Source organism: Etheostoma cragini, chromosome 20, assembly GCF_013103735.1.
Source record: "Etheostoma cragini isolate CJK2018 chromosome 20, CSU_Ecrag_1.0, whole genome shotgun sequence".
Classification (NCBI taxonomy): domain Eukaryota; kingdom Metazoa; phylum Chordata; class Actinopteri; order Perciformes; family Percidae; genus Etheostoma; species Etheostoma cragini.
Genome location: NC_048426.1, coordinates 6,094,362 through 6,111,865, shown reverse-complemented (window position 1 = coordinate 6,111,865; position 17,504 = coordinate 6,094,362). Strand labels below are relative to the sequence as shown.

At 40.0% G+C, this 17,504-nt stretch overlaps 1 protein-coding gene across 5 annotated transcripts in view; it reads left to right on the top strand.

The window, feature by feature from the left end:
• Positions 1-17,504, top strand: part of trim9 (tripartite motif containing 9) — a 39,116-nt gene that overhangs the window by 1,680 nt on the left and 19,932 nt on the right. For all 5 annotated transcript variants that reach the window (XR_004654756.1, XR_004654757.1, XM_034857586.1 and 2 more), the window contains exons 2-3: positions 12,594-12,689; positions 14,192-14,314. Coding sequence is in view for 3 of the 5 variants with exons in the window: in XM_034857586.1 (XP_034713477.1) it covers positions 12,594-12,689; positions 14,192-14,314 (219 nt within the window). In the remaining 2 variants the exon portion in view is untranslated. The remainder of the gene's footprint in view (positions 1-12,593; positions 12,690-14,191; positions 14,315-17,504) is intronic.

Here is a 17,504-nt window from a genome sequence, read left to right as displayed (position 1 = left end):
CTGAGATGAATTCTTTTTACATATATGAATTTTTCTGTGTAATATGTATGTAGACGTTGTCTAATAACAATTATCCATTTGATTATGTGACGATACAATAACAGTAGTTAGTCTAGGTGCATAAACTGTCAAGACTTACTGAGCATATCTATAAACCAAATGCCTAATGGTGTGTGTGTGTGTGTGGGTGTGTATGTGTGTGTATTATTACTACTTACTAGTGTACACTAGGGCCCATCATACTAGCGTGCACCTTACGCGACAGGTGGGCAGGGGGAAGCTTCAGAGAGCTGCAGAGCTGAGTTTATCTCTGCCTCGGCAGCTGTAACCCTCACCTCCACACTCTCCGCTTCCAGTGGCGAGGGAGGATGTAAAGCTAGATAAAGACGCTCTTCAATACTTACTCATACACCCACACACCCACCCACACACACACACACACACACACACACACACACACACACACAGGGAGGGGGATGTGTAGTGATGGTGTTGCCTGGTTTTCATTAGAAAACCAAAAATATGGTGAATGCATTGATTTTTTTTTTTTTTCACAAGAAACTCAATCTACCTCACACACACACACACACACACACACACTCACACTCACACACACACACATACACACACACCTTTGTGTCCCTTCAGGTGTGACAAAGCTGTCGTTTACAGTCAGAATTGGTCTTATATGTCTCCAAAGCAGCCACATAACAGACCTTCAGTGCAGTCATCTCTTCTAGATGGCTGTGAAGATAGAGTGTCACCTCAGATGTATAAGGCAATTTTAAAGTTGATAGAAAAATCTGAGGGGGGTTGATCATTTCACTCACATCAAATTGACATCACTTGAGAAGTTACCAACCTTTTCTGCTTCATATTTCTTGGATTCAAACTGGAAAAAAAGAGCTAAAGGAGCATTTTTAGAAACCAATTGATGCTACCAGAGATATTGGGGCCAATATGCAGCCTGTCACCCTGTGTTTTGGCTTCTATCATGGCACCTGCTTAGTTCTGACCTGTGTTCTGAAGCTGCTGCCTGCAGAACTGTAACAGATGGCTGAGAGTTTGGAGCTGGCAGTGTTGAGAATGGACATCTTTCAGAGCCTCAGGGTGTTCCTCACATAATTCTTTAGGAAAAAACTGTTTTTCAAAACCTGCAGATACTTTGTAGATTCTCATGCGTCACTTGTACTTGTGCTTAATCCACATCATCTTTAACTGAAACTCAGTCTGATCTGGCTTCCTCTGAAATGTGATTGTTCACTCTCCAGATTTTATCAGCTGTTTATGGCTGTTAAACTCTCATTTACTGAAATATAAGATGTTGATGTATGAAGTAGGGGTGCACCTACATTGTTTGAATTACAAAATGTCAGAAAAAAACTGAACATCGCAATTTCCAAAAACCAAAGTGATATTTTTAAAGCTTCTGTCATTGTCTCATTTGATCCATTGTATATATAAAAACCAACCATTATTCGAAATCAGGCCTATCTATGCTCTCACCATATGCTCAAATCCAATATATGATACAGAACCCAGAAACAAAGAAAAACACACACACATTAAAACACTTAACCATTTAAACTGATCAAGGCTGTTGGTTGTTTGATCTTGTGACTGGGTTACAGCATGTTCCATAATCACTGTCCAGTGTTGATGCAGGTAGCACAAAACTGAAAAACTTGAACCTTGTTTCTCAGCGACAGCATCTTAAATCTTCAGCTGCAGCATTTACATTTCAGAGCAGCGAACACGCTCGTTGATATCATTTAATAAGATCTCTTCTATTCTCCAATTGGGATTTTTCTTCAAAGTTCTTAATCTGCATTAATCATCATCGTCTGCGACGTTGTCTTCTCTCTCTATCTTTGTGAAACATTTCTCCCTTTATGGAGACAGAGTTGAACCACCTGCCGCCATGGCAACCAAATCCCTCTTGATGTTGTGTGGAGCAGCAGAGGTCTCCAAGATTCCGGACCCCATGAGGAATCCATCCCAGATGCTTTCCAGCCGTTCCCCTCCTCCCGCTACAGAAGCTGTGTGGCTAAATGAATGTGGCTACAGATCATTACTCCCGCTTTTTGCTCAGACGTCTTCTCAACTTCCCCGCTGGTCTCTGAGGGAGTAAATAACACCGTGTTTTATCTTCAACCCTCCCTTTTGGACTGGGTGACCGAGTCTAAACCGCGATGGTTATCAATTTCATGTCTCCAAAGTCAATTTCAGTAGAAATTCAAGAGCTACATAGTGTGACTCGCCCAGTTCTCGCCTGCCTTTTCAGATTTGTGTCAAAAGCGTCTTTTGTGGTACTAGGACAACTGTGTTCATCTCTGTAAATCACATTTGAAAAAAAGTTAAGGTGCTGGTAAATCTGGACATAGTGAGGGGTTCTTAGCTCTTCACGGGTGTCATAAGAGGTCGCACAGGACCCATTATGCAATCTAGGTCAAGCTCTGTCTCCTCTGTGTGTTTAGTGGCAATTAAAATTGATTAATTGTAGAAGTACAAGAAGATGTGTGGGTGTGCAGAAAAATTTGTAATTAGTATTTGCCCTTTTGCCACAGGAAGAGAGACAAATCAGAGGCAGCAGGGGAGATTTTAACCCGACAACCCTGAACGTTTCCCTTTGAGCTCTGCATGTAAGCAGAAACCGGTTATAGTACTAGTTGATTTAAGTAATTTTTCACTTCTAGTGAGCACATGTGCTCCCCTTTAATGTCAGCATGTGTTTGATCCTAAGCCTTCTGACATCAACAGACGGCATGCGCACCCTCACACAAAATCAACACAGACGGAGACCATGCAAGCTCTCATCCAAGATGTCCCAAAAAGCAGGCTAATGAGAACAGGCAGAGCAGGTACCTGGGCCAATATTAAAAGACTCAATCTTGATGCCGATGTTGTCAGCAGCAGTTGATTCGTGTCTGCAGCCCTGCCTGAGCTCAGCGGGAATAGGGAAGCAAAAGCCTTGAAGAGTCAGACACTGGTGGCGGGGTTCCCTGTCCTTCTGTCCTGCTTTAACTCCTGTCTGCTAATAGTAATGAGGCTGGCTCTCACTCCTGATCCATTGTATTCGCACTCGCTCCTTCTGTGTTGCTGCTCAACACTCGGGACACCCAGACAAAGACAGCATGCAACTGTCCCATATAGAGGATTAATGTTCTTCATTACTTAAATGTGCCATGCAACTACTAGTCCAGACGCAAAATACAGACTGACAGTTTTCAAGTGTAAAAAATGTGTATCTGACTTTTTTCTCACAAAAAATGAAAAAATTCAAACATATTCATAATGTCTGTAAATGTATACATAACACAATATACTGAACAAAATTATAAATGCAACAATTTTGTTTTTGCCCCCATTTTTCATGAGCCAAACTCAAAAATCGAATACTTTTTCTATGTACACAAAAGGCTAATTTCTCTCAAATATTGTTCACAAATCATGCCCTGTACTGCACATTCTGCACAGCCTAAGGCATACCTGCATGTCAATAATCCGTCTGTCTAATCAGCATCTCGGATGCCACACCTGTGAGGTGGATGGATTGTCTCGGCAAAGGAGAAGTGCTCCCTAACACAGATTTAGAAACATTTTTGAACAATATTGGAGAGAAGTGAGTCTTTTGTGTACACAAAAAAGTCAGATTTTTTTAATTTAATCTCATGAAAAATGGGGCAAAAACAAAAGTGTTGCATTTATATAATTTTTTCTCAGATTTGTGGCCCTATTATCCAGCTGTACTCAGCAAGTTATGACTGTTGTACCTATTGCTTTTTCTTGTGAGTGAATATGTCCTGGGTCTTTCTGAGTCCTACATTGTTTAGGTGTGGGGACGATCTTTCTAATCTTTAAGTATGTCGTCTTTGCTGTAAGTGATTGTGTGCAGATAAAAGACACATTTGCTCAATTGCTCATGACTGCAGACTGATTCACTGATATGGGGATGAGACGGAGGACAAAGGCGGGTCAGATGTTTGTAGAGAATGGAGGGGGGGCCGGCTTGGATGTCTCAAAGCCATTTAGGTTGACGCTGTTCCATTACAGCCGATGATATTTACCCCTCGAGCTGCCATGTAAGGAGATTAGCTGTGTAAATGTTAATGAAAGAAGGAGATAAAGAACATAAACATGAGAGTGACAGAATGACCCAGAATGCCAAAAGAGAAGACGAGATACTTTGAATAGAATACGTCATGTCCAGTCTGGGTCATCTTGTCATCTTCGGTCCACACAGAAAAAACTGACTCATGCATTAAGGGGGATTTTTGTTTTGACACAGTTTTGTATAACTTTTCTGGGTGGGAACACAGACCAGCTGAATAATTCAACAAGCTCCAGGCGTGTAACTGGAGAGAAATAAATGCCTCAAAACTCCAATGTGCCAGTTTCCCTTTTGTGGCACGACTGGGAAAGAAAAAAGTTTTTTTCTTTTTCTTTTCTGTACATAAATTAGTCCAAACCAAAAGAAAGTTATCAGATTTAAAAGAGGGTTTTAAAACAGAATAGTGTATTCTGCTTCGTCACATCTGCCCTATAACACAGTCAGCCCACATTAAATGAGGACATCAGTTGAGTAATGTGCAGCATATGAGGACAGGTTAAAGCCTGCAGTGACCCTGTTTTCATCATTGTTATCGCCATAATTATCATCAGCATAATCATCCTCAGTGATAGGAACTGGTGTTATTATTCTCAGGCTGTTCTCGGGACTCAAAGACAACCAGGACATTACAGAGCAGAAATCCGCTTTGAAATCATAAGAACAGAGCTTCATCCTATTGGCTGAGTTAAATAACTGTAGGTGAGCTTAAAATCCAGGATAATGTGAAGGAAAACTACAGACTTGACTTTATGATCTCAGATCCCAGACGATCAGGTGGACAGTTAAAGAATGTACTCTAGTCTGAAGCACCACAGCAACAGAAAACTCCTGTTTCCTATTGGCTGACAGATGTCAATTAAAAGTGTTGATTCGCAACACCTTAAACATTGTTCCTATCTAATCTGACCTTAATACTGCAGGTGACCATAGCATGAATACTGTCACAGTTAACTGATGGTTAAACCAAATATTGACTTATCGTATTTTGCAATAATACATTTTTTTCAGCTTTCTCATTTTTTGGAACAAAAATTTGACATTTTGGAAGAAAATATCTCTATTCATAAAAGTGTCCCTGGTGTAAGCACACAGGTGGAGTCTGAAAATAATGACCGAAAAGATGTCCTACGTGGCCATTCATTTCTTAAACTTGAGGCAATTTGTCACGTGTTTTGCTTTCATAGCTAATTGGAGGTGTGATTTGACATATTGATGTCTGACATATCACCTGAATTAGAATAATTGCTTCATTCCTTCTCATTATCCCCCCCCCGCATTCCCAGCCTGTTTCCAGCTTCGCCACAGGTGTGTCTTAACTTGCTAGCATGTCAAATTACGGTACCAATAAACGTTATAATTCGCGATAAAAATATCATGAAAAACTTTAAGATTAACCAAATATACAAATACAGGTACATAAAATGTTATAGGCATAGCAAAAAGACTCATGTTCAACTTACATTTGTATATCTCTGCAGTCCCCGCTATCGCATCTACGGCCGCCATTAATGAAAAGTTTTTCGACTGTTGTTAGCCCCGCCCCTTCCGCTACGTAGCCAAGATGGCGACCGTTGAGTGTGGAAAGTGTGCATCGATACGCACTAAATTTTTTGGCCGTTTTGAGTACAACATCCGGGTATTAAAGTGTACTGCATTTGACCGCACTTTCGACAATGTGAACCAAGTGTACTCAAAAAGTTAGTATTTAGTACAGAAGTGCGCGATTTGGAACACACTATCTGTTTGCCATGAACATACCAGCCGCTTTGTAGTGAACAACACTGACTGATCAAAATCTAGCCCAAAAACTGTCAAATATCAACATCATTTCCACTGAACAGGTGAGGTAAGGTCAGACTGTGCTTTAAATACAACAGACTACCTGACATAAGCAGCACATTTCACTTCTCTGACTATTAATAACCACATTAATTTAATCCATGTCTGGAACGGCTTAAGCCCTCATTTTTAAAATTGGTTCAGCGTCAGACCTCAAAGCTACAACACACACACTCACACACACAAACACACACACACACACCTACAGTCCATCCAACCAGGTGTTTTCACTCACATTGTCTGATTACACCTCTGAACTGCTTGAGCATGAACAAAATGCACTTTATTGATGGCTTGTTAGTTTTGTCGCACCAGTTTAGGACAAGACATCTTACACCTATATCTTTGTTAAAACATAGAGTTTGGTGATTACAACTCTTTTCTTTTTTTCTTGTTTATCCTCCATTTTGCTGGACTTTTACCAAGTAAAAGAAAGAACCAATACCTGACTAGAGGCTAATCAAGCACGGCCATTTAAAACACCTGTGTGGGTGTACAGGCCCTTTGAAACAGAAACGTTTTGCCCCCCCCCCCCACCCCCCTTCAGACACTCACACACACCAACACACTTGTAGAGAGGTTAATTAAAACTGGAAAATATTAATGCTAAAACTTTGAGCACCACAAAACAGGGTTTCACCTTGTTTTTTAAGGTAGGAAAATCAACATATTGACTTGAAGCTCAAAATGTTAAATCCAAAAAGTTGCAGAAACATGCCTTTTTTAAAGAAAAAAGGGAGAATGTAGTCCTTTATTTGACAGCTAACAGCAGAAGGATGACAAAAATGAGGGGAGAGAGAGATAGGGAACGATTCCCGGATTGGCGGGAATTGTTTCCACCCCAGAAAACAGATATTAAAAAGATACTACTCAATTACCAACAAATGGGCTTTAGTGACATAAGAGAGTATCTGACACTTCACTGATTGACCACACAGCACCTTAAAAAAACCTTACTCTTCCACAGGTTAATCTGTATCAACCCTCTCCATTTCACTCTCTCTCTGTACTTTTTTTGGACTGATTTCAACAAGATCATCAGCGTATATAGGCGACCTGATCATTTGTAGAAGACGCCGTCTTGGCCAGATAAATCCAGCGCTGGCAAGAATAGATCACTCCTGCTCCATTTCCTGCTGCGCTGTCCCATGTGTCTGTCAAATAAGGACTCCTTTTCTTACATTAAGAAACTGTGGCAACTTTTTTTCATCTGAGTTTCTTTGTGTGGATAGTTAACAACTTCTTCTGCATTATTAATGATGGCAGATATAAGCCATGAATATTGCACAAGCCACTTAGCTACTGCTTGTGGAAGACGGGTTCGATATGGAATCTTGTTAAACACGGAGGAGTATAACAATCTGGCCAAATCTTAACTCTTCCAGCGAGTTGGAAGATCCGAGAGCTTAATATTTAACAACAGAAATGTTACCAGGACGGTAACTATCATCAAGTCGCCTGCTTAATATTTTAATCTGTATTCTCTGAGGGCTGTGGCAGTGCATGTCAGCAACCACAACCTTTCATGTTAGAGTGTCAGGTTAGTGATAACTGTAGGGGGAAACACAATCAGTGATCAAGCTGTACGAAATTAAACTCATTTTTACTCATGTCTTTCATCGCAGGGCTTTAGTGGAAGTGATTTGTTTGGTGTTTTCTGTCCTCAGTTCACCCGTTTACAGTGTGAAACCAAAGGACTGTGTATTACACACAGGATTGAATTAGGCTAAACAACTGTTCAAAGAACACCAGAGAAGGTACCTAACCCTGAAGCTCTGAGAAAGAGCATTGCACTCAAAACATTAATCAGAGAGCTTTTTGAAAATAGGTCATGGGAAATCAAAATCTGTCTTTATCATAGAAAAATCTCATGTACATATATGTGTGTTTTCTAATTACCTTGAAGAGTAATTATGTTCCTTTGCTGCAGCTTTAAAAGCTTAGCAGTGACATTACTAGGCGCTAACTGCCTGCTTCCTTACTTGCACTTCCCACTTCCTAGTGGGGGCTTTAATCCAAATTGGCTCTGATGCCTCTCTGACATACGCGCTATCCTGTGACAGATTGGCTAGTTTGCACGGCCACAGAGAGAAAATGAAACAAGCCGAATGGCCCTGGAGCCACTTGCACATTATTCATGCCACGCACGTGTTCCCACTCGGCTTAATTACTGAGATGATTAGCGCTTCTAGATAGCAGGGACATACATAATCCCCAACCACCTCAACAAACTCTCCAGAGCTCATTGCAAACATTCAGGCATCCTCTTCTCTACACTAATGTTGCACGATGCTTTAATTTCTACTGACCCTGAAGCAGTTTGAGAACTTTAGTTTTGTTTGTTATCACCGTAAACTGTGTCAAAAGACATTACGCCTTTCTAATCATAAACTGTGTAGCACTGGTGTTTCTCCAATGATCCTTTTCAACCTATTTGTTGCTAAAGTCTCTTTCCATATGCCGACCTGCCGTCCATGGCACTGTTGTTTTTACCAAGCAGGAAGTAGCCGCGAGCTGTGCAGAAATAAAACAGCCTCTACTTTCATGGCACGTTTTGACCTGGTTTTGAGGACTGAGCTCTGCAGGCTCTTGAACAGACACTGCGGAAAAACGCCCCCAGACAATCAAGGGCTTTTCATTTCATCTGCTCTGTCACTGAACGCATGCTGACTGTTAACTGGGTGAGGCCAGGAGCTCCCTCATTGTCCATCACTGTATCAGGGGAAGGAAAATGAAAAAGCTGAAAGAGAAAATGAACTCCAATTTAGGACAAGCTGAAAGCGCAGGTGTGAGTGACCTTACTTATCTGCAGTGAAACCACCGGAGTCTAAGGGAACATTTTGGATGACTTGAGTGTGATTGGCAGGATAAAATGTAGCGTGAATTCGGAGACTGAGAAATACTCTCATCTCAGAAACTTAGGCTTCCCGGAGTCACCTAACACATCAAGAGGCAAGGATATAGATTGTCTGCTTTTGTTTTTACTAGTTCGGATTTGATCTACTTGTGTCTTCCCTTCCATTCCAAGAAATGTCCTCCATTCCCATTTGCATTCTCTCAGGTAAAGTAGAAATACCTTAAAAGTATAGTGTGATATTTTGGGAAATACCCTTATTTGCTTTCCTGGTGAGAGAGAGATGAGGAGCTCAATACCACTCTGGACATTGAATATGAAGCCAGCAGCCGCTTAGCTTGGTTTAGCATAAAGACTGTTCCTAGGGCAACTGCTAGCCTGGATGCTAACATTTTATATCTCAGATTATGATTGTTATGTGGCCTTTTGTTTTAAAAAGGTAACTGTGCCCAAACTGCAACTTGCTCTACAGTTTTTGTAGGGATTAAACAAATGAGATGTGACATGTTGATCTTAAGGGTGCAGGTATGTTTGGCCGGAGCCAGTCTCAACAAAATGAACAAAGATATTTTTTCAAAATGTCAAATTCTCCTTCCAAAACATGAGAATGTAAACTCCCATCCAAGCTAAACACTCTGTAACTTCACTAATAAAAACATGCCTTTAAAGTTTTAATAATTGATTCTAACTACACGCTGATTTGGAATGAGTTCCCCTAGTGAATTGATTTAATCGACAATAATGTTGGTAATGCGTAATTTAAAGTGTTTGGGAATGAGCTTCCATGCTCAAACTTAATAGTAATTAGTGAATTAGTAATCAATGAACGGTTTAACACATCTAGTGAGCTAAATTGCAAAACATCTACTGGTTTCTGCAAAAAAAAAGAAAAGAATTGAGAACTTGCTGTTTAAATTCATGTAGTTTGAATACCTTTTTTTTAGTTTTAGATTGTTGGACAAAACAGGAACTCTGGGAACTTGTGACAGGCATTATTCCTTATTATTTTACATGCTATAGACACAGTAGCTGCATCTTTAAAATCCATCAAAAGGCTTATTTGTCCTCCAAAGTCTTTTTTGGGATGTCCTTGTGACAAACAAACAAACTAACATGGGAAAAAACACAGTTTGCATGTTTTCATACATGCAGGTCTCTTGAGACTTGGAAATAAGAGTCCCGAGTTAACAAAGAGGAAGTTTCTTCCAGGAAAGTTTACATTTGAGTCTTTGCTCAGCTGTTACCGGCTCAGACTGTCCCTTGGTGCGGTAGACTCATGGTAGCGGCAGCTGTCACGGTTTCCCAAACGCTGGTGTCAAAGGTCATCTGTTGGCCCCGCAGACAGAGTCCCATTCGACCAGCTAACGTCAGATGCCATGAGCTGCGTTGACACAGAGTTGTTTTCACAGGGTTTTCTCTGTATCAGCTAGTTCCAAGGTTTTATTGCTCTCTTCCTGGGTTGAAGTGATTTTTTTTTTCTTTCTCTTAGCTCGATACACCCAGTACCCTTTCTTTCCTCAACAAACACAACACCCTCCCCAACTTGACGGTTGTTCACTCAACCAAGAGAGGTTCCCACAGGGTCTTGCCACGTCCTCTCGCTCCGTCACCTCCATGTTCACACAAACCTCGCTTCACATACATAAATCTCTCTTTTGAATTTCTCTTTTCCCCGCTATCCAAACAGGAGCATTTCTTTGTCATCGCACACATCCAAAGCTATGGTATTTCCCGTCACGTGCACGGAGCTCTTCTCCACATGACCAGGGACTATAATCCAGTTATAAAACAGAGCAATAGTCAAGTGCTTTATTTGTACATTAATCATCTTAGTTTGAGTTGGAAATGTCATTTTGTATGTGAGAACAAGGCTGACAGTTCATTTTGTCTCAGGGGTGAACACTCTGAGTCTTCAGAATGTCAGTTTCTCAGCAGCGATGAAAAGCAGCTTTGTATGTGAAGTGACCATTTTGAGTTCATCCAAAACTTAAACACTGACAAACTTACAGTTAAGAGATTTTCTCAGTATTACGGCTGTATATAGGTTCTTTATGTGCCTAATACTTTGACCTGAACAGGCCATACTGACCTGGGAATCTGCATCTAAAATAACTTTAAATGCTTGGAATATCATGCCTCCATGCGTCTTTCCTGTTAGTTGTAATGGTCCCATTAAATATAGTTTTTCCAACATGGTTTAATATGTTATTACATGAAAGAACATGATGATGTGGGATAAGAGAGTTGATGATAAATCATGTTACCAGGGCTGCAACTAACAATTAACATTGCTGAAATGATTGATATTTTATGATTATTTGGATTAATTAAAATTTATTTCCTAAATTGGTCCAATAAGCAGCCCAATTTCCAGAGTAATTCAGTTTATAATCACAGAAAAGCAGCATATCATCACAATTTAGTTCTGTTCAGTCACTTTATTACCCCAGATGGGAAACTTGATTTGCAGTTAAGAGTGAGACACAAAATCGTGTACAAATAAATGTAAAGACAGCAATAGAAAAACAAAGTAAAACAAGAGAACGTTTGACATTTTAACTTGAAATATGTATTACAATATTACAATAAATTCAAAATCTAAGACTATATCTATTCTCATATCGTGATATCGATACAATCGAAATATTGCCCAGCTCTAAATAAGACTATCAGCTCCACACAACTCTCTCTGTAGTACCCAGTGTGGCTGTGTTCAGAAGACTTTCGAGCGCAGAAATTTGAGTGAAGATAATTACCCTTTCTGAAGAGTCCATCATGTTTTGAAATCCTCCAGTTCCTCCTTGGCTACTAGCAACTGCATCGTGTAGGTGTGGGGACACGTGCGCGATCACGGAAGGCTTGTATCATGTGGATGCAACAGTGTTGTTGTCATTACTTAGAATTCCTCATGGGGCATCAGAAACTACACACTATAGCTTTAATTTCCCCCCTAAAATAATATTACATTTTTATTTGATTGAATATAAGTACATCGTACGGAAAAGGATTAGGGTTACTGGGGAAAAATTTATGTGAGTTCTGACTTTATTGTCAGAATTCTGACTTTATTCTCAGAACTGCAGCCTGGCTCCTGTGAGGCTCAGATACTGTAAATAGACTCTGTGAAATGTGTGAAAAGGTTCCTGTCCCTATGTTGTGTGTGAATGTTTTCTGAGAATAAAGTCATAAAGACATTTTTCACCAGTGGCCCTAATCCTCTTCCGTAGTACATGCCCCTGAGTAAAAGATGTGATTACAAAATGTTGAAGTTGTACAAGAAAAGAGAAAGATGAAAAGAAAGATTTTTTGGATGCCTAGGATTTATTCTCATTTCTTGCTACCCTAATAACATAATTTGAAAACATATCATGGAGTTATATTATTATAAGTTATTATAATATTATAATTTCTGTGTTTTTCTGATACTGTATTGCATAGATGTCATAGTTTGAGTGTCTGTTAATATCTCTAGTATGGAGAATGGCACTTCCTGTTGGCTGTATTGTTGCATTTCAGCCTGTCACATAGCTGAGTGTAACATTGCTGCCAGTGTGCACCCTGGAGGGGCAAATTCCCAAAACATCCATGCATGGGTGACTTCTAAAATTGGACTCCTGTCTGGAATACCGATTATTTTGTAATACTTTTGGTCCTGAAGATTCAGCACCTATTTATATACAATGGAGTGATGATTTGTTATTTGAATGCAGTACAAAGCCATATAACTGCAGTGCTGCTGCTGCATCACTAATGTTTCATCTGCATCTCCTCTCTCTGTGCTCTCCACAGGGTCAGCTGTCTCAGGCTCTCAACGGCCTGTCAGACCGAGCCACCGAGGCCAAGGAGTTCCTGGTTCAGCTGAGAAACATGGTGCAGCACATCCAGGTACTTAAATACACACGTACACATGCAGGCAACTGCTGCTGCTTTACACACTACCTCCCCCGTATTTGTAGCAATACCCTGACTTGTCTTGGCAGTTTGTCTCCCGTCTGTCATCCCCCTCTGGGATCCCTGTCCTCCACCACACGTCCCTGCATTAAGCGACAGAAACAAAAATTCTTATCTTATTATTTCAATGTTAACATTTTGTAATTCCTGGCTTGGACTCACTGTCCAGCCATAGTGCTGCATATAAAAATAACAAAATTAAGGACGTCAGTTAAAGTGAAGCTGTTTGGTTAAAATCTGACATAACCATCAATTTCAGTTCAAAGTTCTATACTTTATTTGCATTTTTAACGGATCAAATATCAAATTTGAGTAACTTTAATTATGGTTGTTTTTGCATGTGGCGTTATACACTCTAAAGTTGTACTAAAATAAGGCTGAAACTAACAATTATTTTCACAGTTAATTAATTTTGGTGTATATATTTAATTTTTCGTCACCCATTAAACGTAAAAATAAATGGTGAAAACTGTTGATCAGTGTTTTCAATGTCTTGTTTGTTCACAATTTAAAGATATTAAGTTTAGTGTCACAGAGGAGTGAATTAACCAGAAAATATTTACTTTTAAAAAGCTGAGTCGGAGAATGTTTACCTTTTATTTTTTCATAAAAAAGACCTCAAACCGTCTAAGCGATTATCTAAATAGTTGGCGATTCATTTAATTGTTGACAACTAATCAATTACTCTTTGCAGCTCTATAATAAAGTATATTTATGATGTAAATGTGCATGCAGTATGTCATAATGTAAAGAACAGTGGCATCATAAAAGCAGCACTATTAACAAAACTGATGCTTCGCCATGGTAACAGCAGAGCATTTCTCTGCTGCAGGGATGCTCTGGATGCAAGGATATTGATTTGAGTGGAAATGTCCCTGTGTTTACATTCAGTGGTATTACGTGTACATGTACATGTACAGTACTTAGTCTAATATATATATTGACCAGGAATAGATTAAAACACTCAACAACCTTCTGCTGAGTGTGGCCAGTTTAAGAGGCCGATTAGGGGAGGAAGGTGGGATTAAAAGACAATATTGATTAGTGTCCACCGAGACCAATCAAGATGGGAGATGCAGGATAGGAGAGGAGGCGTGGGAATTGTGAAAGAAAACTCTACGAGGCATAATCGCTGACGCTTCGTGATGATTTTACCCACCCACCTCGTATGATAGCTAGAGGAGATGTATGAATGAAGATGCATTTTTAAATAAACTCTTCTCAAAGGAAACCTTACGAGTTTAAATCTTATTCTCTGTACGTTTTCAGCGTTAATCCTGCTGTTAAACGTCAATGACTGCCTAAGTGATTCTACATCGCTCATTAGTTTCTCATCTGCTTTAGGTTTAATAGACTGTGTATTTTGAATTAAAAGCTTCTATATATTTTCAGTCTTGATGCGTTATTCTTTTCAGCCTCTGTCTGTTGTCTTGCAGGAGAACGGAGTGGAGTTTGAGGCCTGTTTGGTGGCGCAGTGCGACGCCCTCATCGACGCCTTGAACCGACGCAAGGCCCAGCTGCTGTCCCGAGTGAACAAAGAGCACGAACACAAACTGAAGGTGAGTGAGCGTGACCGGACAAAAGAACTATACTGTACATCTCAATGTGTCACAGGGATGTAAAGCTTTTCACACATCTATGAGATGGTGTGTTCATTGACAAGAAACAGCATTTTGTTGGAAAATATACCCAAGAAGGCAAAAAAATACGTAGTTTTGCATTAAATGATTCCTGTTTGTAAAGATGAAAAAACGTCTGCAATCATAAATAGGCTTGACTAAAATAAATGCACCAATAGTTTTGATGAATTTGGTATTTTAAGCATTGTTTTAAGTGTTTGTAAGTTGATGTTATAGTGGAAACTGGTGCCTTCTTGATTGGTAAGAAAATCAGTTGCATACTAATACTAACTAAAAGCGTTTGCTGACTGGAAGGATGGAAATGAATCTAAATATTATTTTAATTTATTTAAGCTTTTCTGCAACTCTTGCGTTTAGAAGATGTCCTCATTGCAGCACAGAACTTAAACAACCTACAGATGCATTTTTTTTAGATTTAGCACAAAAAGGAAACCTCAATTCAAATGATTTCAGAGACATAAAGTGCGACATTTGTCTTTACACCGTGTGCAACACATTAAAAGAGGGACATAGCCGAGAGATGGAGTCGACAGGAGGAGGAGGAGGAGGGAGAGATACATTTGTGTTGTACAGCATCCAATTTCACGCTTGGACGCTCTGTAGAATCAAGGTTTCACACATGTAGGTGGTTTGAGAATCACAGCTTGTGCATAGCAACATGTGAGCACTCTAATTTTTCTTCTCTTTTCTCCATATATGAAATATTAGGATGGGAGGCATTTCATGGAAGTGCCTCATTAATCACTCACAGACTGAAGAACTAATTTTCATTTCATTCACGTTTAATTCTCTGCAAGGAGGACCTGTCTCCTTTCTTTTGTGTGTATTGTTGACTTTTTTTCATTTGAGAGGTTTTGTGACTGAATTTCTCTTTTATTTTTCTCCCTACAAATTTACAAACTGGGCTAAACATTGAAGCAAGAATTCAGTAGTTGGGGAAATGATTTGCTTTTTTTGCGAAGAGTTAGATGAGAAAACTGATACCAAGCTCATATGCTCCCGGAGTCTTTTTATCCCCATGAGGTTACCAGTCTCCAGGAAGAGACTCCAGGAAGTTACTGCTCTTGAACAAGAAACAATCTGGCTCATAACCCCCGGTTACTTTGTATTTTGTACAAGTTAAACAAGCAAGATGTAAGCTGTTAATTAGTGAAGTTTAGAGGGGCTGGTAGGCAGATTTCTTTACCCTCTGCTTGGAGTCTTTATGCTAAGATAAGCTAACTAGTTGCTGGCTCCATCTCACTGGTTGGCAAACAGACATGAGAGTGGTGTTGATCCCTCATCTAACTGCTTGCAGTTAACTCTTTCAACTAATTTTAGAACTTCCACGTTTGAAATTGAAATATTTAGAGCCAAAGACAATGCTGAATCCGACCACCACTGTCCCTCCCTCCCTCTGCAATGTAACCATGACAGTCCTGGAGGACAAAGGACACACACTGACACTCTGAACACTGTGTACTCCTCCCAGTATTCAACTGCAAATATGCTTCAGTCAACAAAACTCGTACAGCTTAGACATTAAAACTTCTCACCCTCACAGCAGCTGAAAAACTGTTACACTCATCAAAATCCCAGCATCTAAACCTTAGGTATTTTTTTTGTGTGCTTATAGATGGAACATGCAACATGTTTACGTCTTCAGCTCTAAAATTGCTTGTTCAGAAAACTGCAGCGCTGCAGGCCTAGTTTTGGACAACATTGTGCACTCTTTAAATGCCAAATCTGTTAAGTAATGGATGGATGTGTAATGTGGGGCATTGGATACGTTTACACCTCCAAGAGGGAGGAATGTTAATGGGTCTCGGCACTGATCTGATCCCACCTGTCAGATCAGTGCCTCCATGTAGTGTGTGCAGAATCTTAATGCCAGAAAGACACATTTCCCCATGACAGACCTGATATTCTTTTTACTGTGCTGCTCACGCACTCAGGGACACTGCTTTCCACCATAGGAGTTTCCCACAGTGTCCAGGATGCAAGAATCTCAGTTTCACATGTTCTCTGTCTGTCACCTTCTCCCACAGGGTAGCATAGATCATTTGAGGTAGATATCAGCTGAAGTAAAAGCAGGGTGGGGGTGGGGAGTAATTGGAACCCCTCTGACCTGGCCAGTCAATGGGATGCTTTCTGCTTCATTAGCATGTAGCTCCGTGATGGAGGTCATCCTGCAGCCGTAATTGAATGAGACACGTTTCTGTCCCGGTGCACTCCTGATGGTAATGTAGCTCTTTATGTATTTTCCAGATGTACCGTAGCATCTCAAATGAAAAGCAGAGTGTTGCACAAAAAAAAAAGCCAGCTTTGCATTTTATACGGGTCCAATTAAGAAACTAATGAAGTGCCCTAATTCATCCTGCTGATGCAGTCACATGAAGATCTTTTTATGAGGAGAAACCATAAAAAATGATAAAATCAATTAAAAACAAATGTATACCGCTGCAGCTGACTTGGCATGTCGGACAGAGCTCCCTGCTGCTCTCCTCCTGGTCCTGCACGCTGGCGCAAAAGCCCGGTCGCCATGGTGACTAGGACATGTTGTGCTCGTTTGAAGCTGTGGAGGCGGGAGAAGTGGTCCTTCATAGCATGAGTCAGGTTTTTTATTGTTCCTGCACATCAGGATGACTGACCTATAGGTTTGTTGATAAAGCTAGCAGAGGATGAAGGTGGTTTTATGGAGTTTGTCACACTGAGCGGTAACACAAGCTCCTTCACTCTGTCTCACTTAAACATCCATACAGTGGTGCTCTGCAATTTAGAGCCAGGCCAAACTACCCAAACCCTATTCTGGGGCCATGATGCTAAATTGCTTTTTATATTTAAACTTAAATATATATATTTTTTGTCAAAAAAAAATCTATTTGGAATGATTTTAGTCTTAAAAACAAAGACATAAATGCTGAAGGCACAGCCCTGTTTATAGCTGACTTCATTTGATCTGAGTGCTTTTCTATCTTTCACTTTATGTTAGTAAATTATGGAAATCTACTTAAAAATAAAGATTGTCCTCTTGGTTTTTGTATTGATTCAACAAACAAGATTTAACAAGGTAATTTGTTTCTTATAGACAGTGCCAGGCTAGCTGTTTCCCCCATTTTCATTCTTTATG